Source organism: Mesoplodon bidens, assembly GCF_964165515.1.
Source record: "Mesoplodon bidens genome assembly, chromosome: 3".
NCBI classification, from domain to species: Eukaryota; Metazoa; Chordata; class Mammalia; order Artiodactyla; family Ziphiidae; genus Mesoplodon; species Mesoplodon bidens.
The window spans coordinates 28916933-28944242 of record NC_138178.1 but is presented as its reverse complement, the minus strand read 5'-3'; the positions used below and the strand labels follow the sequence as shown (position 1 = coordinate 28944242).

General features: G+C 50.3%; 1 protein-coding gene across 1 annotated transcript in view; it reads right to left on the bottom strand.

Moving 5' to 3' along the window:
* ADARB2 (adenosine deaminase RNA specific B2 (inactive)) overlaps positions 1 to 27310 on the bottom strand; it is a gene marked incomplete at both ends in the record, with an annotated part of 387024 nt that overhangs the window by 31299 nt on the left and 328415 nt on the right. Inside the window, one exon of the mRNA XM_081230118.1 lies at positions 9023 to 9137. Within this exon, the coding sequence (XP_081086244.1) occupies positions 9023 to 9137 (115 nt within the window). The remainder of the gene's footprint in view (positions 1 to 9022; positions 9138 to 27310) is intronic.

The following is a 27310-nucleotide window of genomic DNA, read 5'->3' as shown; positions in this document are numbered from 1 at the left end:
TGCTGGAGAGAGTGTGGAAAAAAAGGAACACTCTTGCACTGCTGGTGGGAATGTGAATTGGTACAGCCACTATGGAGAACGGTATGGAGGTTCCTTAAAAAACTACAAATAGAACTACCATATGACCCAGCAATCCCACTACTGGGCATATACCCTGAGAAAACCATAATTCAAAAAGAGACATGTACCAAAATGTTCATAGCAGCCCTATTTACAATAGCCCGGAGATGGAAACAACCTAAGTGTCCATCATCAGATGAATGGGTAAAGAAGATGTGGCACATATATACAATGGAATATTACTCAGCCATAAAAAGAAATGAAATTGAGCTATTTGTAATGAGGTGGATGGACCTAGAGTCTGTCATACAGAGTGAAGTAAGTCAGAAAGAGAAAGACAAATACTGTATGCTGACACATATATATGGAATTTAAGAAAAAAAAATGTCATGAAGAACATAGGGGTAAGACAGGAATAAAGACACAGACCTAGTAGAGAATGGACTTGAGGATATGGGGAGGGGGAAGGGTAAGCTGTGACAAAGTGAAAGAGCGGCATGGACATATATACACTACCAAACGTAAGGTAGATAGCTAGTGGGAAGCAGCCGCATAGCACAGGGAGATCAGCTCGGTGCTTTGTGACCGCCTGGAGGGGTGGGATAGGGAGGGTGGGAGGGAGACGCAAAAGGGAGGGGATATGGGAACATATGTATATGTATAACTGATTAAATTTGTTATAAAGCAAAAAATAAAAAAAAAAAATGAGCAGAAGACCTAAATATACATTTCTCCAAAGAAGACACACAGATGGCCAAGAGGCACATGAAAAGCTGTTGAACATCACTAATTATTAGAGAAATGCAAATCAAATCTACAATGAGGTATCACCTCAAAAAAAAAAAAATGCCGGCTTAGGGCTTCCCTGGTGGCACAGTGGTTGAGAGTCCACCTGCCAATGCAGGGGACACGGGTTCGTGCCCTGGTCTGGGAAGATCCCACATGCCGCGGAGAGGCTGGGCCTGTGAGCCATGGCCACTGGGCCTGCGTGTCCGGAGCCTGTGCTCAGCAACGGGAGAGGCCACAACAGTGAGAGGCCCGCGTACCGAAAAAAAAAAAAAGCCGTCTTAGACATGTCTGGTCTGTGACGGATGTGCTAGGACTGAGACTGACAGGAAAGATTTTCACTTTTGATTGGGGGTGGGGGACTTTCTCCCCCTGGGATCTTGATTTATGGCATCTCCACAAATCGGAAGACAACAGTGTCCCAGGGCTTTCAGTCTCTTACCATTGCAAATGCACCAATTTTAGGAGGACAGTTAGTTATGCGTAAGGATTTGTGCATTGCCCTGTGGATGAGGAGCTCAGAGGGAACCCCATGCAGGCCCTAGGGCGTCGGCTCTCCCCACGTGCCCTACTGCCAGCCTCCTGATGCAGTCTAGTCTTTTCTTTTTTTTTTTTTTTTCTTTTTTTGCGGTATGCGGGCCTCTCACTGTTGTGGCCTCTCCCGTTGCGGAGCACAGGCTCCGGATGCGCAGGCCCAGCGGCCATGGCTCACGGGCCCAGCCGCTCCGCGGCATATGGGATCCTCCCAGACCGGGGCACGAACCCGTATCCCCTGCATCGGCAGGCGGTCTCTCAACCACTGCGCCACCAGGGAGGCCCTGGTCTAGTCTTTTCTTAACTGAGGGACGTGGGCTACTTCTGGCTCCAATGGCTGCTGACCATCTGGTTGGTTAGTGAAAACTCTTTCGCTCACGGCGACGACGCAGGTAGGAGCCCCTGTGAGATGGACACCCCCTCGCCTCCCCTCTCCCGACCCTTTCATCCGCGGGAGCCGCCTTCCTGCTCCACTTCTGCCCCGAGGTCCCTGACCTGGGACTGACCCAGCTCCACCTGCCTTGGCTCTAGGGACCGTTCTCTTTCCCAGGCTCCTGCTGGCAGGGTGTCCAGAGCCCTAACCCCTGGGGATCGCCAAGCCCAGCAGAGCAGGACACAGGACTGTTGAGAGGTGCTCTGAGCGGACCCGCAGTGGGGGGCCGTGGTGCTGGAGGCCAAGCCATCGGCAAGAAGCCAGGACCCTGCTTTCCCCCGTTAAACCACGAGGCCTGGGTTTCCTTACAGTGACAGCCCCCCACTTGGGAGGACACCAAGTGCTCCTCCGGGATTTACGTCCCAGCAAGGCCACCTGAGCAGGTGGATGAGTCTTGAAAATGTAAATATAGGCTAACTGAGTGAGAAAGGAGTATAAACCAGGATCCTAAGTGCATGTATCTGAAAATCAAAAGCACTTCAAAGGTACAGCCTTTACCCAGCTTCACATTTGCTCATTAATTAGTTCCGACCCTTCAGAATATTGTCGTACCTGCAGCCATGTGGGGTGGGGGGTGATCCGAGCTGATTAAATTCTCGGCTAACGGACAGGGCTGCGCCCAGCAACTTTGCTGATGCTTCTTCCTTCCTCCCTCCCTCCCTCCCTCCCTCCCTCTCTCCTCTTTCACAAGCAGGCGTGACCAGCACGTACAACCTGATGCTCATGATTAGGGAGAATGTGGACTATTTTGTTGAATAAGACGACATGGTTTAAACACCCCAAAACAATCCCTGGCACAAAGACAAATAGTACATATTAGGGTCTTCTTTTTATTCTTTCACTAACAAACTTAGTGTTATGTTTCCACTGGGGGAAAAAAAAAGATTGTAGTTTAAGAGATTGGAAAAAAAATGGGGTTAGTTTTATAGCCTCAAGATAAAATAGTGTTGGTTTTTTTTCCCCGTGAAAACGTTTGGGCAATTAAATGCTGGGTTATGTCTTGATGATCATACCAAAGCAGAGCGCTTGAGCAGCTTTGATGGGGGGATCTGATCTCAAAAGAATGCAGCGCAAACTCTGTCTTCCTCTTTTCTTTATGTATTTCCTCACACGCACCTCCTTCCTGGGAAGGAGGAACTAAGGCATTCTGTGGGGGAGTGGCCCAGGGTCAGGGCTCTGACCCATCAGCACCTGGTGATTTCTTCCAGACTAGACTACCGTCCATCTCTACTCGAGTCGGGAGTGGGCTGGCTGGGCCTATTGTTCTTTTCCCCTCTATTTTAAGGAGGGACATTTACCGTAAACAAGTCAGCATGCGTGCTACGTGGGGTCAGTGGAAAATCTATCCTGCATTTTGTGGTTTAAACCTAACAGTTTAAACCCCAGATTTAAGATCAATTGTCCATCATACTTCTTATTGTGGGGCACATCAGCCCCCATGGATCTTAATGCTTCTGAGCCTGTGTCCTGCGTCTCCACGGAGATGCTGCATCAACTTCACTTTTCTCGGCAACCACTTAGCAATCATTATGATTAATTCCTTGGAATCCAGATGATAATTTATCATCTTTCGTCACAGCCAGGGCTTCTGTTTAGGGTTTCTGTCCAGTTCATCTCCAGCTTATCTCCCTGTGCCCTACCAGGCATAAATAAAAGAGCCCGCTTTTAATTTTATGATCAAAGTAATTGCCAGTCACTCAAGGAGAAGATGGAAAGAAAGAGTTTTGGAATATGGGGAATAAAGTCCCTGAATCCTGCTTCTGCAAGGGCTCTGTGAAGTATGGGCTTTCCCGAGTGCTCCTGGTGAACTGAAAGAAGTTTCACCTGTACTTAAACTGTCAGGATTTATCGAGTGCAAGTGGGAAAACAGTGTTTAAGTGCCCATGCTTCTCAAGCCAGAGCCCGGCATGGACCCTGCAGATGAGATTCTCCACCTCCTGTGCTCACCTGAGCAAAACGCACGCAGCAAACACCTCCTACAACTCACGACTCAGAAAAGTTTGCTAATGTTCCACTGCTGAGTTAATCTTCACGATTAACTTTACGATTTTCCCCAATGAGACAGGCCTGACCACTCTGCCCAGAGCGGCTGGCGTTCTGGATGGGGTTGTTCTGGGCTGTGTTCTCTCCTGCCCGATTTCAAGGGAGGTGCATTTCTTCAGGGCACTTATAAATCTCAGATGTTCATGTATGTTTAAAGCTGCACATTAACTTAAATGGGAAAGAGTATTTGTACAAGCCATAGCTTCTGCATATGTTTTGCAGGCCAGGCTAGCAAAAGACAGGTTTAAATGTAAACTTCTAAAAATATACACTAGGAAACTCTTCTTTTCTGGCTGTTTAATAACCTTAGAAATAAACAACTACATGGACAGATCTTCAGTATCACGCCCGGAGCAGCGTCCAGAGGCAACCTGGGCAGGAAGGACAGGAATCTGCAGCCGCATTTTAGCGCCACCCCTCCAGGATGTGAGGGTCACCCAGCCTCTTGGTCTTGGTGTCTGTACGTCTTAAAATCGGCAATAAAGATTCCCACCTTTCCCACTTCTCGGGGTCAGAGCAATCAACTGATTAGTGTATGTGAAAATGTTATCAAAATTATAAATTTCATATCAAATAAGAATCATTATTAACAGCTCCTCAAGAATCGCTTCCTCGTGGAAATGCCTGGAGCAGTTAGAGCCATCGCTTGACAACAGGCTCAATAATGTGGTCCAGGTTTGGGTTCGAGAGGGTGGTTTGCTTCTCCTCCTTTTCCAGCCCCCATGGGAAGGAAAGGGTTCCAGAGGGAGCAGATCTGTGACTCTGGCACGATGGAGGAGGGAGACCTCCACAGTCTGCTGGAGAAGAAGCCCTGGGGGTGCAGGGGAGTGAAATGCAGAGGGTGGAAAGGGGTCCCAAGTTCCAGCACAGACCAGCTGCCGCAGGGGCTACTCGTGTCCCAGAGAAATCGTGATGCTCCAAGTCAGGGCCAAGGGCAGGCGAGAGCCTGCGTCCCAGACAGGACTCATCACGTTACATTTTAATTAAGTGGCTGCCCCACTGGGCCAGCCTCCCAAGAACACAGAGTAAAAGGTAGATTAACAACAAGGAAGGAAGGTAGAAGGCTGGGGATTAACTCAGAATATTAAAAATTTGACAAAAATATGAATGAAGGAAGGAATTTAACAAATAAATGATATAAGGAAAAACTGCACAAATAAACAGCTTAAATATGTCAGGGAAGGACTTCCCTGGTGGCACAGTGGTTAAGACTCTGCGCTCTCAATGCAGGGGCCCTGGGTTCGATCTCTGGTCAGGGAACTAGAACCCACATGACACAACTAAGAGTTCGCATGCCACAACTAAGGAGCTGGCGAGCCGCAACTAAGGAGCTGGCGAGCCGCAACTAAGGAGCAGACCTGCCACAACTAAGGCCCGGCGCAACCAAAAAGAAAAAAATGTCAGGGAAGGTGACTGGCTGACATCTGCACAGTCTTATGAAATTATGTAGCATTCAAGTAAAAAAAAACCCTTCTCTTCTGTGGGCAGCGGTGGGGCGACCACTGCAACTGAATGTGTCAGACAGGATGTTTCTAGTCAGAGATACTAGATAAGAGATTATAGAAAAAACCCTGGAAAATACTGGGGGCAAGTCAGCTTGATCTCAGCGTCCCCGAGCAAACACTTCCATGAGCAAGAGAACCAAGTCAAGACACTTAGGGAGACGTGGACATTCAGTTTCTCTCCTGCGCATTTTAATGGTGTTTCTAGAGACAGAAAGAGGACGGCGTGGATGCTGGGGATGGTGGTCCAGGTGGGAGGTGTGGGGTCCCCTTGGCCGGCTGGGCAGAGGCTCCAGCAGCGGGGGAAGCCGGTCTGTGCCGTGGGTGAGAAGGCTTGGAGGTCACGTGACCTCCCAAAGCCGTTTAAGAAAGTCTAGCTGCTGAACCACCCTTCAGTGTGATGTGGTTTGAGCTGGTGGTGGGGGCAGGGAGGACGGATGTGAACCCATGGGAGGACGTGCTCTTTCTGCAGAGATGTTCCCGCCACTGAGAACCGCGTGCATCCAGGAAACCACCTGGCTCTGCCAGGCGATTTACAGTGTCCTGAGTGGTGGATGCTGCTCAGTGGTTTCAACTCTTGGACTCACGGCACAGGGGAACTAGAGAAGACAGTTATGGTACAGAACAGAGTATACATGTCATTGGTGATGACAGTATAAAAATACGTTCATCGTGCAGAGAAGTCGGCTGGGAAAGACGAGGGTGACTGATGGCCGCCATCCCTAATTTACAGAACAGGAAGTGAAGATGCACCATCCAAACTCGGCAGGGTGAGCATACACTTAAAACAAAGGTTTAAGTGTATACTATAGATACAATAACGAAAAATAAAAAAGTATCTAATTTTAATAGTGCGAATTGATATTTAGAATAGAAAATCTAGAAATATAGAACCAGTATAGTATTCAGAGTCACAAGAACAAAAATTAAAAATGAGGGCTTCCCTGGTAGCGCAGTGGTTGAGAGTCCGCCTGCCGATGCAGGGGACACGGGTTCGTGCCCCGGTCTGGGAAGATCCCACATGCCGCAGAGCGGCTAGGCCCGTGAGCCATGGCTGCTGAGCCTGCGCATCCGGAGCCTGTGCTCTGCAAGGGGAGAGGCCACAACAGTGAGAGGCCCGCCTACCGCAAAAAAAAAAAAAAAAAAAAAAAAAAAAATTAAAAATGATTAAAATGTCTGCTTCTGAGTTTGCTCGGGGCCAAGGGTAGGGTGGAGATACGGCTTGTTATTCGTAAGTTCTCTTCTGTTTGAGTTTTTACCAATGGCTGCAGTATTTTCATAAAGTAAAAACTGTTCTGTTCATAAGTATGTATTTTTGCTATCATATTTCTCAGAACGGTTACAAAATGGTCTTAGCCTCATTCATGAGAAGGACCTTACATGAGCTACTTGATGTGCATGAATTGGCTTCCCACCTAAAAATGAATGGGCAACGAGTCATGTTTTATTTCAAGATAAGTTTAATTTCATAACATTGTGATATATATTATAAAAACTAAAATAAGACACATCACTCCCCTCTTAGAGTTTCTTAGGCATTTGCTTGAATAACTGAACAAGAATTAAGATTAAATTGCCCATCAACTTTAAGTAAGTGAATATTTGAAAATATTTCTGTTAGTAATTTTGCACAATCCTCCCTAATCTCTTTTTAATCAACATGTTTATTAAATCTTCTCTTTATAACAGGAAAGTAAATTTCAGCAATTTATCCTTCCATGTTCATAACTTACTAATTACTGTAGGTTTACCTTGTAAAGTCTCATTTTCACGTAATACATTTACTTCCTTTAGATAAATTGCCTGCACATAAAACAGTGTATTACTGGTCACTTTTAAGTATCGTTTCCCCACCAGTCTTTGTAAAACATCACTGCTTTCCAAGGGAAGTCTGAGAGTAGCTTTCCAGATTTTCTGGAATTGAATTTCCCAGAAAAGTGGAAAGATGTTGGACCATCACAGCTATAGAGCTGGGAAGTATTGAAAAACTACTTACTAATCCTACTGATGTGTGCGTTTGGGGTTGGAGTACATTGCACAACAAAGAAGAAATGTTGGTTGGTGCCTTTGCCCCCTCCCTCCCCCCATCCTTCCTTCTCTCCTTCCCATTCATCACTCAGCCCAAGCTAATTTAAACTATGTTATCCTGGAATCTGTGCAGAGAAATGCATGTGACACTCCAAATCTTAAAATTTGCCAAAGTTTGTGGCTGTGATCCTCCAGCCCTGCACGTAACTTCTTTTCACATCGGATCTAATCTCTAAGAGTCAGGAAGGCAGCGCTGGATCTGTTTTGTTCTCTGCTGTTTGCCCAGAAGCCAGGAGGGCCTGCGGCCGCGGCAGATGCCCAGTCATAATCTACGGAGGACACGGACCTGGCATGTCTCTCTAAGTGCTGTATGTACATGAGCACATTTAACCTTCCAACGACCCCCAGGTAGGTTTGACCATCACCCCCTTTTAAAGGTGGGGAACCGAGTCCCAAAGAGGCCAGCTGGCTTGGTCACAGCGCTAGTCACAGGAGTTGCTGGGTTCAACCCTGGGTGCCACCCCACTGCGTCCTGGATACCTTGTCCCCAGGGGGGGCCATGTCTGGCCTCCTCACCCATTACGCGTGCAGAATGAAGCCCGCGTCCGGTTGGTGGCTGCCGTGGCTACGTGGATGGAGCGCCGCCTCCAGCAGTCGTGGTCTGGACTGAGGGAGCTCTTAGCCCTCAATTTGGGACATTTCTTATTCTACAAAGGGGCAGGTGTTACCGAATGCAAGTGGATTGGGCAGGATGCCTGCCACCAAATTCAACAGTATCATTGATGGAACAGAATTGCCTTTGACTTGGAACATTATAGAGTAATTTTTACATTTCAAAGTTTTTCATGTACTTTATCCTAGGCACCAAGTTACAGTGTGATAAGGCATTTTTATTTCCATTTTACTAAGATGCCCAAAGTGGAAGGGTTAAGTCATATGTCCTGACCCCAGTGGCCTTGCACTTGACACGGCAGGAGTCCCCAGGCATCCAGAATGAGGGGAAAAACAGGCCAGTCGTCTGGCTGTTAGTCAACTTCTAACATCCATATTTTTGGACATCAGGTAGATGGTCTTTTTCAAGTCTTAGACTTGGTCTACACTGGCAGAGAAAGTGTGTGTCTTTGAAACCTAACTAGCCCCAAAGTCAATTATTTGTTTTCAATAATCATTCTCTGGTAGGTCGTTACCAGTTCGCCCCAAACTTTGGAACTAGAAACCGTTGAATTCAAATAACCAGCTAGCTAGTTATTATTAGTAGGTTAGTAGTGAGGTGTTTTCACCAAAAGTGACAGCTTAAAATTAAGCATCACTTTCTCCCAGCCTGGCTTGTAAGAGCGGCCACGACCTTGATGGTTGGATGGACTGTTTCCTGCCCGTTCTGTCATCCTGAGAAGGGGACTGCATCAGTGAGCAAGTTAGCGGTGGGGGCAGGAAGGAGTGTGTTCAGTCCTCTGTGTGTGTGGAGGCGGCTTTGGGGCAGCTGGTCATCTACTTTGTCACTGAGTCTGGGTCCTATCTCTGCTTTTCTTTCCATGTCTTCGTGGGGAAGACAGTCCTGGTTCCCAAGCTTGAGCCCACGCTAGGCTACACTCCTTCTGGTGGGTGAGGTGCCCGAGGGGAAAGCAAGAGGCATTACCTTGGGTCATGACGATCCCGGCGAGTGCCTTGTGGCGGGCGTGCGCTGACGCCAGGCCCATGGCCAGCTCGTGGAACTTCTGCGTGACCATCTGGGACACCGTGTCGGCGAATTCCTGAAAGACACAAGCAGCAGGCCTCTGTGACGGCTGCACTGCTGCCATGTCCTCCCTCCTCCAAGCTGCGACCCCATGGGCGTCTGAGGTCCCCCTGCCCTGTGGCGCCCTGCCACCCAGGCACTGTGACTCCCCCAGGCCTCGGGACATCAAATCTGCGGCCTCGATTCTGAGACTCAGCCCCTGGCGTGGCCCCTGGGCACAAGCCCCTGAGCCTATGCAGAACCTTCGGGTGGGGGGACCGTCCCCTACATCCCTCCCTGCCTTGCAGAGGCTTCCTGTGGGGGGTTTGCACACACACATCGAGCAATCGATTCCCACTTTCTTCTCTGTGTCACAGAACCAATTCTAAACTCCCCCCCATGTCCAGGGACTGCTCCCCACAGCTCCTCCACAGCCTGCTCCTTTCAAGCTTCTGCACACGTGCATGTGTACAAACACACATGTGCATGTGTGTGTGATACACACACGTGCATGCACGATACACACGTGCACATACACATATACACAGAAAGACCCATGCACATGGCACACATACCCATGCACACCTGTGTGTACATGCATAAACATATGCACACATACATTCAGACATCACGGGCACACACTTGCCACACACACACACACAAAGATACATGGGATGTGTGCACGCACACAAACACCAAGGTGATGTAATCCCGGTTGTTGAGTTTTCTGAAATGACCCGTGTTTCTACAACAGCGGCACATGTGAGACTTGCAGGCCCGTGTTCCCCAGAGAGCTAGGCTGTCGACTCCCGCCTTCCTCCTGGTCCTGCGGCTGAAGCACCTGCAGTGGCCCCATCACTGCTTTTCAGTTGACGTTCACAGGCTTGGAGTCGGAGACCCTGGTGTGCGTCCATGTGGGCCCGGTTTCATATCCTCTGACCTCGCACGGGGGTTGGGGGGGGTGGAGAGCAGGGGCCCCATCCAGCTGGAGGATCGGGCCGCTTCTGCCGGTGTGAGCACGGGACTCATCCCCCCAACTCGCCGTTCCCCCTGGCAGGGTGGTCCAGCATCCGCAGGCCGCATCGCGGGGCGCCTCGGTCTTTCGCTCTGGAATTGGGTTCTAGCGCCTTCGTGTCGCCTCCCATCCCCAGGAGGCGAGGGCGGAGCTCGTGCCCTTTTCTCCTCCAGTAACTTTCCAGGCGCTTCCCCCGCACCTTCAATGGTCCTTTCCCTTCTTTTTAAAATGAAGTTTCTGAACGTGCAGGAGGTGATGAGACTGACAACATGACAGAGGAGACATCTCATCCCTCTGCGTCCATTGGACGGGGCCCTGTGGGGCCTCAGAACAGGACACTCCAAACCACTGAACAATGACATAAATTACACAGAAGCCGGCTTCATGCGGAAACCCAGAGGCCAGTGCGCTTTGCTCAGGGACGCAGAGCAGACCCGGTGCCAGCACCGCCTGCTCGCTGTTCCCGCTTCGGCCTGCAGGGAGGTGCTTCTCACTACTGAATCCACGGCTCTGCCAGGATGTGGCGGGGATGGCAGGGATGGGAGGTCAACCCAGCAGCCTTGGCTCAGACCCTCCTCTCGAAGCCCCACTCCCTGCTTCTGGGGAAGTGGTTCTCTCTCCTGCGGAGCTTCAGCGGGACCAGCCCATCTACAGGGAGTCGGGGCTGAGCACTGGTCGTGAGGAGACGCTTTACCAGGCGGCTTCCTCCTGGGTTCCTGGCGCCCTGGTGGAGCCATTCCAGGAGAAGTTGACGCAGAACAAATCAGAGCTTGTTCCTGACTCTCGCGGTTACACGGATGAAGGGTCCCTCCCCTCCCTCTGCCTGGCGAGGCGGGTGGGGCAGTGGATGGAGGTGGGTTGGGTTGTCCAGTCTCTCCAAGGGTGACAAGGACCTCTGCTAGTGGACATGACCTCGGACCCAGCAAACCTCCCGTGAAAGGGCTGCACCCCCAAGGGGTGCCCGGGGTTGGGGGGCTGCCCCACCGGCCAGTCAGGACCCTGGCCTGTCCCAGCAGGCCTGACCCTGGGGTTGGGCTCCTGGCCTGCATCTAGTCCATTGTGCCCCGTCTCTTAAAACCGTCCTCGGCTGAGGACACTGTTTTCCATCACCACAGCCCTCGGCGCGGAGCTGGTCCTAGAACCCCGTGCAGCATCTGTTTGGGGCTTTGTCTGTATCTTGTGCTTCCCCAGCAGCTCCATGTTTTTAAAGACAGAGCCCCAACTCTACGCACATTCGAGGTAGGGGTGTGGCTTGTACGCATCTCACACTTTCTTCGTCCTGCCGTGGACGTGTGGTCCCGTGTGTGTCAGTGATGACGCACATCTCGGATGGCTGACTGTCTGCACCCACGACCTTTCCAGGGATGGCAGAACACACACACACTGGCTGGTGGGAGGGTAGACATTTCAGGAAAAAATTAGTGACATTTCTTCACCCGTCGTTCTGGTTATTTTCTGACTCTAACATGCTGTCTCAGTCGGCTGAGCTGCCGCCACCAGCACCACTGGCCGTGCATCCTCGAGGGCTTCCCTGGTGCCCCACCCACGCCCAGGTTGAGGGGACCATGGCTGGGTTCCAGAGCTGCCCGCCTGCACCTCTGAACCACCCATGCTCCATCAAGACCTTTTTTTAAAAACATCTCCTCCCCTTTAATCCTTTTTTCTTTATCCTTTTTTTTAGGGGTCTTGACATTTATGTTAAGCATGTTTCTCAGTTAACATTTTATAAAGGTGAATTGAAAAAGAAAAAAGCAAAGATTTCTTTAACTTTTCTTACTTTGGGTGAAGGACAATCTAATTAAGATGTAGAGGGGTATTTCGTTGGTTAAAATTTATCTCTGGTATTTAACCAGTATTACTTCCTAGGACTGCTTTGAAAAGTCTTGCTTATAGTTTTGCCAGGGGGAATTTTATGGAATGTTTATATATTGAACTATGACCCTTAGCTTTTCTGGGTTTAAAAGTCAAAGGAAGAGAATCACGAATAACCATATCCATCGGAAAAAGAGCATCTCCTCTATTACAGGGACCCAAGCTGTCTCTTTACAGACCTTCTGGAGTCTTTGGGAAATGAACAGTTTTTGGTTTTGGAAAAGGCTGGAGAAACGCAGTCTGTGAGCTTTTCTGCTCCGAGGCCCCCTTTCCCCCAACAAAGCCCGCCTCTCCCCTGCCTCTCCCTGGCACCCCATCTACTGCACCACAGCTATTTTCAATGATTGGCTTTAATTAAATCACATACATGATTACAGCTGTATGTAGTTCTTCATAGTTGGATTTGTGTATGTAAGTGACGTTGTCATTGATTACATGGGGTGTTAAGAAGCCAGGTAGAAACTTGGAATTCATGCAGGGAGATGCAAACCTAATGTCTAATTTAATAGTAGGAATTTTTTATGTTTTAATCACTTGGGATTTAATATATACAGTCAACTTTGGTTACTGTGAACCCAACTAATCAAACCCTGAGATAATTTGATTTTTTCCCACCTGGCACTTGGTTTATGATAGAAGCAGCTAAATGCTCAAAAGCAAGCTTGCATCGAGAATTATTTTTATAAATTCAAATTCCAGGACACGTCTGCGGGCTGTGTGGAGTTCCTTCAGTCTCCTAGGGTGGAGACGTGTGTCCCAACTAACAGCAAACTACTTAAAGCATATTTTTTGAGCGCCCAGGCCGAGCGGTCCTGCATCACTGCTTTCTGGTCTAGTCCATCCTGGGTGGGAGAGGAGGGATCCTACAGAGATCCCACATCTGGCTTAGGTCAGCCCTTGGGCACAAGCACAGTGAGAGTCGTGGTGGTGAAGCCCCCCCTGGAAACCTCAGGGTGGGTGGTCTGACCATCAGGACAGTGAACAGGGGAGGGCCCGGGTGGGGCAGGAGAGGCTGGACCTGGGGACAGTTGAGAAGCCAGCTTTGTTATATCGAAAGCCCTATGCAGGGAGTCTCTAAAGATGCACTCCAAAAGTCCCGAATAGTGCGCTGAAGTGTCATTTGCAACATAAATTCTTTGTTAAATATGAAAAAGAGAGACATCCAGTTGTACTCATTACTGCTGGTGATTTAGCGATTTAGAAAATGCCTCTGAAGGTCCCCTGGTAGCAGGAGAGCATTACTGTGTCTTCTACAAGTTGGTCACGGCCTCTCTGAGCACTTAAGTGGCGGGGATGTGTGATCTCCTGAAGGCCCCTCCCCCTGGAGGCCTCCGGACCCCGTCCCAGCTTTTCTCAGGGCAGGAACAGATGGAGTGGATGGGACTGGGGGCTGTAGAATCTGCAGTGCTGCCCCAAGTCCCTGCAGGGGCCCGATGAGCCTTGGTCTGATATCAGTCGATGCTGTTCATGCAGAAATTGGCACAGGCTGGACATTTGGACCAGAAACGATCAGAGGAGACAGGATCTGGCTTCTGGTTAAATCATGGTGATAATCAGGTGCTCTGCTGACAAAGGTTAAGTGGGGAAGTTGGCCCCGCATTTAATGAGCTGTGTGTTACTGTACTTAACGAAAAACAGGAACAGGAGGCTACCTAGGCTTCTGCGTGTTGTGGTCTGCACGCTGCCTGTCAGCCCTATTACCATGGCAAATTAACAGCATTATTTAAATAGGAAAACAAACTTTAAATAGGAACACCAAAAGACTCAAACTCTACTCATTTCCAACACTAATATTTTGAAAAGCTTACGTAAATAAAATGTGTTCAGATTTGCAGTAGCAGTCCTCAGGGTAAAATTGACATTCAGCCAAAGTGGTGAGGATATTAAAATCGATAGATTATGAGGGAGAGAGCCGTCAGTAAATATTTTCCTGTTGAAATCCCGTCTTTGGGTTTATACTGCTGAAATATCAGAAAGGTTAGATTTGCATATGGACGGGGCCAGGCAGGACCTGGGACACCCCGTGCCCTTCCTGTCCACCTTGTCTGCAGCACACGACGATGGGCGGGCGCCCTGGAAGTGGGCGTGCCAGGGGCCTAGGGAGTGGGGTCATGTGCCCCCGCTGTTGGGACTCATCCTCCATAAAGCACGGCCAACTTGTGCTCCTTCTTGGCTGTCCACGTGGCCAGAACCGGGAAGGCAGGAGAAATGCTGGCAGGATGGTCATCCGGCCACCGGACAGCAGTACACAGCTCAGAGGGATCCCAGTGAATGGGAGAGGATCTTCCCCACCCTCCATCTCAATACTCCTTCGTGTGTCCGGGGAAAAGCCCATCTCCAGGTCTTGGTAATGACCCCTGTTTGTTGACAATGGCAATAAAGCCTCAATCAATTTCAAAGTCAGGGACTGGTGAACACGTGTCCCACTAAATAACTCAAGTTACCTGACTACTCAATTATTCTATATCTCAAGTTACTGAGAGGCCAATAACAAATTTGAAGGAAGGCATGAAAGATGGAAGCCCTTTACCCCCCCTTCCATGGCATCGTGGGAAAAGCTCTGAACTTGGCATCAGAGGACAGGCTTGAGTTCCTTCACACCCTCTCTGAATTGTTCAACCACCACCGGGCAGTTAGCATCTCTGAGTCCTCGGTCTCCTTTCTGTAAAAGAGGCACTGTAAGAATTACCTGTAAAGTCCACGATCCTGAATCTTAGCAGGGAGACCCAGGCCTGCAGCATCCGCCTAGAACACGTCTGGATGACGTTTTCTTTCCAGTGTTGCCAGAAGCAGTTGCTCCATGGGCACCAGGGGCTGCGTGGAAGCGGAAGTACACGGAGGCTGGAGGACCCCTCTTCAGGGTTGGCCCCTGCCTGTCGTGGGCAACAGGGAGGTAACTGCACGACACTGCCCCTCAGTGTCCTGTGGCTGTTCCCAGCTCGGGTGTTTCAGTGCGACGGCCCCGAGCCTAGGAGGTGCGCATCCTGGCAGACAGTGTTTTCCAAAGATGGCTGCACCCTTGTCTCCCACGCTGCTGGCTCTTCTCACCAGTGATCTCCACCTGCCACCTGCCTCCTATCCAGTAGGCTGCGCGTCCTCTCCTCGGAGATGTCTCACCCGCAGGGTGAGAGGGACGGTGGACCGTGAACGCACGCATCTGTGTCTGGGTCCTGGATGTGACCTCTCGGGATGCAGCTGGGTGTAGCCCCATGGAGAGGCCGTGGGTGAGCTTCCCTGGGAGGGTCCTCGGCCTGCAGTGACCTGTGGAGCACAGCCCAAATGACAGCGCAAGAGCAAGACGCACGATGGTGTGTTTTTGAGCTGTTGGGTTTGGTGTGGTTTGTGACACAACGACAGCGCCTAAAGCAGATGTGGCGAAGGTGCTGCTAGACCGTGATGGGCAGTTTGGCAGAGGGCTTGGATCAGGCCACTCCTGGCGTTGCTACCTAACAGCAGCCTGACTTTGCGAACATTATTTGGCCTGGACGTTCTCACCTCTCCAACAGGAATAGTGCCTGGGTCATGGGATTTTTATGGGGTGAAACGAGAGCCCAGAAGTAGATGCTGAAAATAGTACCTGGTACTGAAAACTCAGTGTCGAATCTGCCAGCATTAAGTGTTTTGTTATTATCGTCCAAACTGTGTGTACACAGTGCTTCCGCGAGACGGTACAGAGATACCTCTCCGCTCTTCCCTGCACCACTGTCTGCTCAGCATGAAGCTGTTTAAAGGACACGTTTGATGCCATCAGGCAGTGTTGAGCGGTGTCTGTTGAGACCACCATTCCCGAAACACTTCTCTTGTGCCGAGTGGCTTCCCCGGGCCATCCCTCCCCGCCCGCCTGGCCAACCCTGAGCCCTCGGTGCACCATCTGCTGGGCACGCTTTCAAAGAACCCAGATCACAGGTGAACAATGAGGAACTGGGAAAGCTGCGTGTTGACTTAATCTAAACCCCTGGGCATGGATGCTGTGTGTATTTTGGATCCAAGTCCAATCTTAAGGAGAAATCACATACACGTCGATGTTTCATGCAGTCATTTTTTAGTGAAATCACGACAATTTTGGGTGAGGAGTTGCTCACCAGTGAAATTATTTGCTTGCCCTTTTATCAACTTTAAATTTGTTATTATTGTTTGATCGGGAAGACAGTCTCTTTAGTGACAATGCATTTGAACATTAATGTTTGGAGTCAGGTTGACCCGCACTGCAGGCTACCTGGCTTATCCTCTCACTTTTCTGACTTCAGTTCACCCTGATTTCATCCTCGGGCCACAGTGTTCTGTGGTTGGTCACTGATGAACATCATGCTCGTGAGCCTGACACCCGAGAACCAGAGCCCCGTCTCTGTCATCCTGGCAACGGCAATGTCCCTCCCCCGCAACATACACCCCAGTCAAAGTGTGCGTTTGCCTTTGGGGCCTCTGGAGCACCCCCACCCCCACCCCAGGTAAACTGGAACAGGATTGGGAAGGGGTCTGTAGGAGCTGTTGCCGTGGAAACCTCGCTGTATCTAGAAAAGCTGGGGGGAGAGGCCGAGTGAAGGCTGTTTCTCAAGCATTTCTATTCTTATTTCGTCTCTGAACCTGTCCCCTGGGGAAAAGAATCAATCAAAATTTATTGAGCAAGACACTAGTGAAATCCAGAGACTCATCAGACAGGGTCCTCTGTCTAGAGAAGCCCGTGACATGATGTCTGTCTGGGGCTGGGAGCCCGCCAGGTGCTGAGTGCCTGGGGCAGCCTGTCCCCTTAATCCAAGGGTCCCCAGCCCCCAGGCTGCGGACCGGTACTGATCTGCGGCCTGTTAGGAGCCGGGCTGCATAGCAGGAGGTGAGCGGCAGGTGAGCCAGCGAAGCTTCCTCTGCCGCTCCCCACCGCTCCCCACCGCTCCCCACCGCTCCCCTCGCTCCCCACCGCTCCCCACCGCTCCCCACCGCTCCCCATTGCTCCCCACCGCTCCCCACCGCCCCCCACCGCTCCCCATCGCTCCCCATCACTCCCCATCACTCGCATTACTGCCTGAACCAACCCCCCCCACCCCACTTCATCTGTGGAAAAATTGTCTGCCACGAACACGTCCCTGGTGCCAAAAAGTCTGGGGACCACTGCCTTAATCCACATCATCGTCCCAGAGGTGGTCACTGTTGCTACCCTGTTCACAGACCAATAAACTGAGGTGGAAGAAGTAGACTTCCCTGCAAGTATGGTTGGACCCCCCCGCAGGTGGGAACCACTGTCCTGCCTGGAGAGGGCTGTTTGGGGGGGGGCGGTGAAACGCTGCCCCTTACACCAGTCTGGGTTTCCTGACTGCCTCAAGTCATGAAGTGACCTCGGTTATTGGAGATGGAGGACTTCCTGGAGGAGGCAGGAGGCCCCTCCCAGTAGGAGAGCTGCTCAGGGGCGTCTGCGGGTCCACAGGGCCTGTCGCGGATGTTCTGAATCAGATTTCCAGGCAGCACAGCCGAAGCTCAGATGCTTCTAACACACAGCACATTTGACAACGTGTGACAAAGATGCTGTCCATGAACAATTCGCGCAGGGTCCCTGAGCTGGTTTCAGCCAGGCCTGTCTTTTCAGCCACCACTGCCCACCACCCCATCCCTCTCAGCTTGGCTTGGTCCAGTTTTAGTGGGGGTCCTGCTGGGTCGGCTTAGCCAGACCCCTCTGACCTGCTGTTCCCTCCTAGTGGTTTTCCATCCGCACCCCGACCCGGCCCTGGGCTGCAGTCCCACCGGCCGTGCCATGATCTGAGCTGGGCTCCATGCCTCCTTGCAAGGCCATTGCAGGGGTCTTTACCTGCCGCCACTGCCCTCCCCATGAATAAAGTCTTCCTTTTGGTGCTTTAACAGCGACACTGAATATTTCTTTTCTTAACATTGTCTAAAAAATGGAGGCGGGGCTTCCCTGGTGGCGCAGTGGTTGAGAGTCCGCCTGCCGATGCAGGGGACACGGGTTCGTGCCCCGGTCTGGGAAGATCCCACATGCCGCAGAGCGGCTAGGCCCGTGAGCCATGGCTGCTGAGCCTGCGCGTCCGGAGCCTGTGCTCTGCAAGGGGAGAGGCCACAACAGTGAGAGGCCCGCCTACCGCAAAAAAAAAAAAAAAAATGGAGGGGATCAGAAACAGCAATGGGGGAGGGTGGGGAGGGGCAGGAAGCCAGATGTGGGTGGGGACGGTGGATCTGGGACAGGCCAGGTGATGGTGACAGGCAGGCCAGTCGCTCTGCCTGCACCTCCTGGGGCCAGAAAACCGGACAGACGGACACCTCCGTGCGAGAGTGATGAGCTGAATGTGTGTGGTGGCACTTTAGCCCTTGCTGTCATCCTTGGTCTGCGGTCCCCATGTGGCCCCTACACAGCCGGCTGGCCTCTCCTTGCTGGGCTCCAGGCTGGGCCCGTTTCTCTCTCTGTCCCTTTGGTCTACCCAGGCCTCACGCCACCTGGGGCTACTGTGAGAATCCCACCCAATTCAGCCCTCAGAGGAAGCCCCCTGCCCTCCCTCCTGCCCCTGGAAACGCAGAAACCCACTGAATGAATCTTGGAGAAGAACAGCGAGGTTCCCTCCAATCTTGTCTCCCCGCCCCCGGCGGGGGGGGGGTGGAGTCTAAGTTACGGGTTTCTTGGTGAAATGGGAGAATCCTTTGTCTGTGGACAAGAGGCCCCTCAATAACTATGATGGATTCACAAAGGCGGGTAGGGAGCTGGTCACACTCGTAAACTCCAGTTTTATCAACATGAAGGCATTTAAAATCTTGTACTGTTGGCATTTAAAAATTCTACATGATTAGTTACATTAAAGAAACAGGGGAGGGACTAAGACTCCACGCTCCCAATGCAAGGGGTCTGGGGTCGATCCCTGGTCAGGGAATAGATCCCACACGTGGCAACTAAAGATCCCGCATGCCTCAGCAAAGATCCCTCATGCCGCAACTAAGACCTGGCGCAGCCAAATAAATAAATGAATAGATAGATAGATAAATAGATTAAAAAAAAATGGAAACAGGGGAAATGAAGAAAAGACGTTTTTTGGATAAGTTTTTTTTCCCGTAAGATGTTATGGAAAATAATGATGAACCTTTTTGGCCAACCCAATACTGTGGTGGGAAACGGGACTCGTGAAACAGCCCCAGGGCCAGCAGGCCGCCAAGTGTAGACTGTGGGTGAATTAGCCGGCTGTCGGCTGTCGTCAGGCTCTCAGGCCCCTCCCTCAGAGAGTGAGTGCAGGGCCAGAGGGCTCAGGGTCGATGGGTCACTAGGAGCAGTGCAGGTGGGAAGGAGGGGAACCCAGCAGCTACTGCTGACCTGGGGGGGGGTCCCCTCCCTTGGGAACCAGGTGCCAGAGGGACCAGCACCTCAGGGAAGAGGTGACTCCGGCTGGGAGAGGTAAACCGACTTCCCACAGGTGACCCCGCGGTGGGAACCGGCAGTGGCAGTGGTTAGGATTCACATCCAGATGTTTGAATTGTAGCTCCAATATTTGGGCTCCTGACTACAATGTCAAAAGTGACTTCCAAGGGCTTTTTCATAATCGAGGATTTCAAAAAAGCCCAAGATAAAGATCTCATGTTCATTAACTTGAATAATTGAGAATTGAAGTTTGTGTGCACAGATACCTGTGTATCTACACATCGATTAAGTAAATTTGTAGTTATTCACAATTACCCAAATTGTTAGACACCCACAAATTTGTTTAAACATATTAATAGCAGTTACTGCTTTAACAATTAACTTCAAGTTGGAATACAATAAAAATGTAGAAAATGAACTAAAACTGCATTGGAAATGTGATATATCTTTTTTGTTGAACTGGTGCTTTCTGATGTACTCAGGGAGATATTTTGCATCTGGGTTTAATTAGAATCTGTAAATTCTCATTAGTGCACTAACACGAGGATGCTCACAGATGAGGGCCTCTGTTTGGGGTTGATTCATGGCTGTTTGAGTTCATCTGGATTTAAAAAGATGTAAACAAGAAGAATCATTTCAGCACATCAAGAGAGAAAGACTCTCAATAGGTAATGTAGTTGTTCCTCAAAGGAAGTAATATTTACTTTCTTAGCTTTTGTTAAATTCAAGAACAGTTGTTTAACTTTTGCCTGAATAATAAGGGATGCTAACACCTGTTTTGCAAAATTATCAGTGACGTCAATGTCATACTTCAAATGCCATAAAGGACAAACTCTCAGCCCCCTTTGTCTTATGACTTTGGCCCCAATCTGCTTTCTTTACCCTGAAAAGAGTTTCCACAGAGGTGAAATAAAGTAGGTTAAAATTGCTAAACAGTTCCAAACAGTGCATCTGCAGCACTGACTAAAGCTGCGGCCAGGCCTTTGCTGTGGGTTTCTTCAAGCTCATGGAGACCTGAGACCAGATATCTGCCACCGCTCATTTCCTGTACGTGACAAATGGGAGAGAGATGCTCGGAAGGTGCATGTTCTCTAAGCTGAACTTCCACAGTCAAGAAAGTCATTGCCCCCATGCCTTGGACTCAGCACCGCTGTGCACACACCTGGGACCTGGACCTGGTGTTTCTCACTACTGGCACCAGTGCCACACCAATGGTCACCACACATGCTACCCAACTGGCACGCTGTGCCACCAGCAAGTGAAGGTCTTTTCCCGTTGAAGCCAGTCCTTAAAGTCTGGAAGGGGCGAATGTTCAAATGCACAGATACCAATGCAAGGCTACAAGGAACATGAAAATCATGGAAACATGATACCACTGAAGTACATTTCCAGTAAACAACCCTAAAGCATTGGTGATCTATGAATTTCCTGACAAAGAATTCAAAGCAATTGTTTTTAAAGAAGCTCAGTGATAGACAACTCAACAAAATCAGGAAAGCAATTTATGAACAAAATGAGGAGCTTAACAAAGAGACAGAAATCATAAAATAAAACCAAACAAATTCCAGAGCTGAAGAATACAATGACTGTGATTAAAAAAAAAATACAATAGAGAGCTTTGCCAGCAGACTTGATTGAGCAGAAGGAAGAATCTGTGAACTCAAAGACAAGTCACTTGAAATTATCCAGGCAGAGGAGAAAAATAAAGAATAAAGAAGAGTGGGATTTATGGGACACTGTTAAAGGAACGATGGATGCATTATGGGAGTCTGGAAGAAGCAGAGAAAGAAAAAGAGGCAGAAAGCTTATTTAAGTAACTAATGATAAAAAAGCTTCCTAAATTTGGCAAAGGAAATAGTCACACAGACTCAAGAAGCAAAGGATCTCAAGTAGGTTAAGCATGAAGAGGTCTACATCAGGACACATTGTAATTATACTGTAGAAGTCAAAGACAGAGACTTTTGAAAGCAGCCAGGGAAAAGTGACTCATCACATATATGGGAACACCTATAAGGTCACCAGTGGATTTTTCAGCAGAAAGCTTGCAAGCCAGCAGAGATATATTCAAAGTACTGAAAGAAAGAAAAAGGCCAATCTTCAAAAATGAAGATGAGAGGATGTCTTTCCGAGACAAACAAAAACTGAGGGAGTGAATTGCCTCTAGGCCTGCCTTACAAAAATGCTTAGGAGTTATTCATACATGCACACACACATGCGCTCACGCACACACACATATGCACTGGAATACTGTTCACCCTTTAAAAAGGAGGGGATCTTGCCATTTGTGACAACGTGGTTGAACCTGGAGGGCATTATGCTGAGTGAGATAAGCAGACACAGAAAGACAAACTCGGCCAGATCTCACTTACATGTGGAATCTACAATAGAAGCGGCAGGTAACATCGCAAACTTGTTTAGAACAAACATGCCATGGACATGGCTCCTTTGGGTGGGTGTATTCTGGGGGAAGCACAAGATAACCCTTTGGAGTGAGTGGTAGATAGGTTCTAATTAGATTTATGTGGGGAGGTGGAAGGGGTTGAGAGGGAGCAGCCTAGATGACCAAGGAGCTGGGCTGTTTTGGGGACGAGAAGCCGAGCTGTTCAGGCAGAGCCTCCAGAGCCCTAGCCTGGATGGCACAGTTTCCCACGGCTGGTGCTGGGGTCTGCCCACCTCCAGGGAAAGCACTTGTGAGCTGTCTAGAATCTATTCGGTGGTTCTGCCATGTCCTTTTCTGTTACAGATGCGGAGTCTGAGTCCACAGGGGCGTTTGCTGTGGTCCACCCTGACTTCCCCTGGGACTGGCTCAACCCCACTCAGCGGCCGTGGGTCTCAGGTGCTGTACTGACTTTAACTTTGCCTGCATCAGGGGTGTCCAGTCGGTCTAGGTGTGGGGGACTGTGGTGGTGACCCTCCCTGTGCAGTTACTTTAAGGCTATCAGCTCGTCTGCCTCGGGACAAGCCTCTGGGTCGGTGGGTGTCCACCAGGTGCCTCGCCGCCGTTCTCTCCCCAGGGAGGCGTGGGACAGAGCTGGCAGGACGCTCGCTCGGGCCAAAGGCACCTGGACTCTGAAAGGAATCGGACTTGCAACCCCACTGAGGGCCTCTTATGTGCAGTGAAAGGGGAGTTTGTCTTCACGTCCCCGGCTTCCTCATGCGGGATGAATGTCCCTCAGAATCGGGAGGAAGGATAAAGTGCCCTTGTTGTAGACGAGGTCCGGGCCCTCCAGGCTTCCTCTGAGCAGAGCAGACGTCCGGTAGCTGCTCTGGGGACAAAGGGCCCAGGGTCCCCAGAGGCCTGGCGGGCATCTCAGGAGGGTGGCTGAGCTGTCAGGGTCTCCGGGTGGGGGCCAGGGGGAGAGACTGCATGACGATCAGTGTCTGCCTTGGTCTGGCCTGGCCACCGAGCTGCTTGGCCACCAGGCAAGAGTCCAAGCCCCGCAGGGCATCCAGCTGCACCTGCGGTTGGCCTTCCTGACACTTAGCCACTTAGCCTGGCCTTTGCCTTGCTCCCCTGGGCACAGACTGGCCGCCCCAGGGTCCCCCGGGTCAGGAGCTGCTCTGACGGTGGCCTTGTCCACCTGCACCTTCCTGCTGGGTGCCACTTGGACCCCAAGGGGACCCTTGCTTAGGGACAATCAGCTGACATGTGGAGGCCCTGAGTGAGTGTCACGCCCCTCACTGGGATGCAGAGCTGGTGAGAGGGGACGCCGGCCCAGCTGCAGGAAAGGCTCACGTGGGGCAAGGAGGGCCGGGTGACCACGTGCTGGACCAGCACCCCACCGTTCTCTGCAGGAAGCGGGACCCGCAGCAGCAAGTCAGTCCCACGTCGTCCTGGCCAGATGTGATGTATCCTTCCTCTCCTGTCACCACCCCCTAGGCCTCGGCGCCCTGCGGGGTCCTGGGTCCTGTCCACAGGCCTCCTTGCAGGGGCCACCATCCTTGGGACACTTTGCCGGGTCGGGGCGCTGAGCCCAGAGCATGGGGTCCGAGCTGTGCCCCGAACCTTGGCCACACTCCGCTCTCCCGTCCACACCCACTGCCCGTCCTGAGATTCCTAACCTGTCCCAGAGGGAATTTCAACTAAACTAAGAGAACCTTGAGCATCAGGGCCCGCACTTTTAGTTCCCACACAGCCTGGGAACAGAGCAGACAAATGTCAAAGAAAAATGTTTAGAAAGAAATGGGAAACATTACATAAGTTACTTTTTCAACAACCATCACTTTACCGTGAAGCCTATTTATCTCCCTGATTAGACAAAGTGCTTTGCTCTGAGGCCGGGCTGTTGTCCTTCTCTGTGAAGACATCTGAAATCATAACATACTTAGAAACCCAGCAGTTTTCTCTCTTTTTCCTGATACGATGAAGTGGGTGTTTGTTGGTGCTGCGTTGCACCAGGAGTGGAAGAAGCCTCTGTTCGTCTTGAATGGGTGGTGGCAAGGCCTCATGGGACTGGTGGCTGCACTGCAGAGTGAAACACGGTCACTCCCCCTGGACATTGTGCATCTGGGGGGAGGCAACCCAGGTCCTCTGCCTGAGGTCTCGGCCACAGCTACCCCGGGCTGTGAGCCCACTCACAGCAAGTCTGCTACCTGAGGGCCCAGATAAAGGACTGAGAGACGGAGGTGTGCACCAGGGCCATAGCCTATTCTCCAAGATAAGGGTCCTTGTTAAGAGGATGATTCTGACACGAGGACCCATCCTGGATTTTCTTCAATAAGTTGTGGGGAGAAAAAAACCCAAAGCCTTTTGGGAGCAGGTGTGTTGCTAAGAAACCAATATTCTTTGACTGAAAATTTGAACCTTTTTAGAAAAGTCTGTGTCACATCCAGAGAGACAGAGACAGAGACAGAGAATGAGAGATTTCAAAGCTGCCTTACTTTCCGAGGGGTCGGTTTTATTCTCTTCCCCTCTGTCTTTCTTCTTGTGCTCATTTAAAGAACTGTTAACAACAGGTTTTGGAGAGCAATCTTGCCTTTGTTGTGAGCATCTCAGATTTCCCCTTTGCATTTTAAGGGTGCTCCTTGGGAAGGCTTGGAAATGCCAGACAGACTATTACGCCAGTGGAGGTCTGTCCAGTTTCTGATAAAACCAGAACTAATTTATTTTTTGTTTATCCTCCACTGCATTTGACAAAGCTTCCTCTGGAGATGTGTATCTTCATTCTCCGTTCCTTTGGTTTGTCATCTTTTTGTGCTTTGTTTTGCAACTGACAAGGGAAAAAAATCTGACACCAACCTTGGAAGATGGTAATGCATTCAAGATTTTGTTTTCCTCTCAGATCTGATAAAAATCTTGCCTAAAACCATGTCCAACCTTTTCAGCAGGAAGTCCAGATGGCTTTGCAGCCTGGATAACAGACTGCAGTCACTGACGCTTTGCAGAGTGTCAGCAGGGCAATGCCTTTCTTGAAACATTAATGGAAGACAAAAGACAGCATCTGTGCTCCAGGCAGGGCTGGGGGCAGAGGGGCTGGCGGGTGCCTGGGAAGGGAAGAGCAAACAAAGGACAGATCTTAGACCTTCTCAGAAGACAGTCTCCTGAGAAGGAGAACTCCATCAGGTGGGACGGGGAGTGAGGGGGGAGACGGCTGGAGTCAGCTGCAGATGGCCCCAAAAATGTAGGATTTGAGATGAGGAAGAGCTGAACTTCCCTCCCACTGCAGGTACGTCGCTGATAGGATCAGCTGAGTGTGTCTGCCACGTCCCTGCCCCCGTGCTCCTTCAGTGTCTGCTGCGGGAGATCTCATTTCCGACGTCCACTGGAAGCTGCCATGCTGACATTTATCATCAGCGTTGAGTGTGGGGCTGGAGGCCCAGGAAGAACAGAGATGGCCCAGGCACTGCGGGAGGGCCGGCTTCCCCATTTCCCACTCGTTAGCAGAGCGAGTGACGCTTCCTCCCTGTCCTCTGCTGGCCACAGCTGGCAGATTGTGGGTGGATGACGTCGTTTGCAAACTTAGCTGGTGAGGCCTTTGGCTCTGGAGAGATGTGCTGTAGGGTTGACTTCTATTTTGCAGCTGGAGAAACAGTCCTAAAGAAGGCGGCCAACTCCTAAGTGACTTTCCCTCGATGCCAGGCCCAGGGGTGCCTTTTCCTACAGTATCTCCAGCGGCCTTCCTCCTTTACACTAATGTCTCGCTACCCCATCCAGCAGCGATACCACGGAGTAAAGCTTCCTTGCCTTCTTCTTTTCTCACTCCCAATTTCAAAGCTTTGTGAAGCCTCCGATGGCATCCAGCCAGCCCATGTCCTGCCCTCTGTCGGGTGTTTCCTCTACCACGGCCAGCCCTAATTAGCTCCACCCGATCGACCGACGTGTGTGCGCCCTGGTGTTAAGAAGTGGGTCTCCTCCCTGTCTGCATATTATGTTCTTCTGGGGAGATTTAAAAACATTCCAGGGCAAGGCACCAGCCTGCACCAACTATAACGGGTGAGGGCGGGACGGGAGGGAATGTAAATAGCTCACATTTGCTTCTAGTGGAATCACTTTGAAGGTCTTCATTGTGTGTGTCCATCTCCTTTCAGCTGTTTACACCTCAGTGTCCCAGGAAGGCCAGCACAACGTCTTCCTGTTTGGGGTCATGTCTTAACATGTAGGACGTAGCCCGGACACAGGGACGCCTGCCATGGTGACTGGCTGATTGCTGGGGGCTGGAGGCATGGATATGATCCAGGAGGGAGAAAAGTCAGAAGAATGAAAAACCAAGAAATGACCTTCAAGCATGTTACAAAGTCTTGAAAAGCCTATGAGGCAGTTTGGAGCAGGAAGCGAGGTGGGGATTGTGTGTCATTTGGACACCAGTCAAGGACGTTGAAATGAATTGGTTTGTAATTTTTGGCCTCTTAAAGCAACTTAGGAAACGCTAAGATAAGGTTCTGTAATTTCATTAGAAGAAAGCGGGGACAGTGTGAGAGATCACAATGTAAATAGGAGACAGAAGAGGACCATGAACAGGGTGGATGCACTGGTCTGGGTTGTCAGGATGCTGGGTGCCTTTGCTTCTACACCTGCTAAGTACTTTGATGGGGCTGGTCCTGTCTCTAGAATTCTGGTTTATTCAGATATCACAAAGTATGTGAAGGGGCTTGTTAAGAATTTTTGATTTTTAGAGTTACCTGACTCTAAAATGTGGAACAGTGATAAATGGCTTCTTTTGTTATTTCAAAATGTTCTTCAGAGGAATAATCTCTAGTGTCACCTAATATGGGAGAACTATAGCTTCTTTAAAACTTGGTTAATTCACAGACTTTAGTAGCAAAAATGGCTTTATGTGTGATGTATCAGTAAGTGCTCTCTGTGTAACAAAACATCCCCAAACTCAGTGGCTTAATCAATAAGCATTTATGGTTCACTCCAGTGACCCATGGAGACTGGGCTCTGGGGGCCTGGTTTCTATGAGCTCTGGGGTCAGGTCTGCTCCACACATGTCTTATCCTCCTTGGTGAGCAGTTGTCTGAGACATGTTCTCATCACAGGGATGGCGGATGGGCAAGAGTCTAGTCCAGCTGCTCAAACCAATTCAGGTCTCTGCTTATCAGGTCCCCAGAATCCCACTGACCTCATCAAGATACACGTATGAGGCCTACATCAGCAGGATGAGGAAGCATTCTCCTTCCATGGAGGAGGGAGGAGAAAGTCAGTCCTCACTGACTTATAACCTGATCTGTCTCTACAGGCTTAGCTACTGTGGAGTGTGGAATAACATAAGGCCCTGGCAAGTTGAGCTAAACATTTCCACCCATGGCTGGCTCTCTTCTGGGACAGACATTCATTAATTTAGCCTTCTTGCAACACCGTTACCAGAGGAAAGATTCAAAAGGGTTCTGTCTACTGGTATCTCCTTAGTCTTTGTATATTTGGTGCCTTTCCAAACAGCCACCCAAATGGGACACCAACTGGGTGGGGAAGGGTTGAATGACAGGTCTAGTGAAGGAGGTCCTCTTGTGGCCTTTGGGGTACAGAGGGTCAGACCCGTGG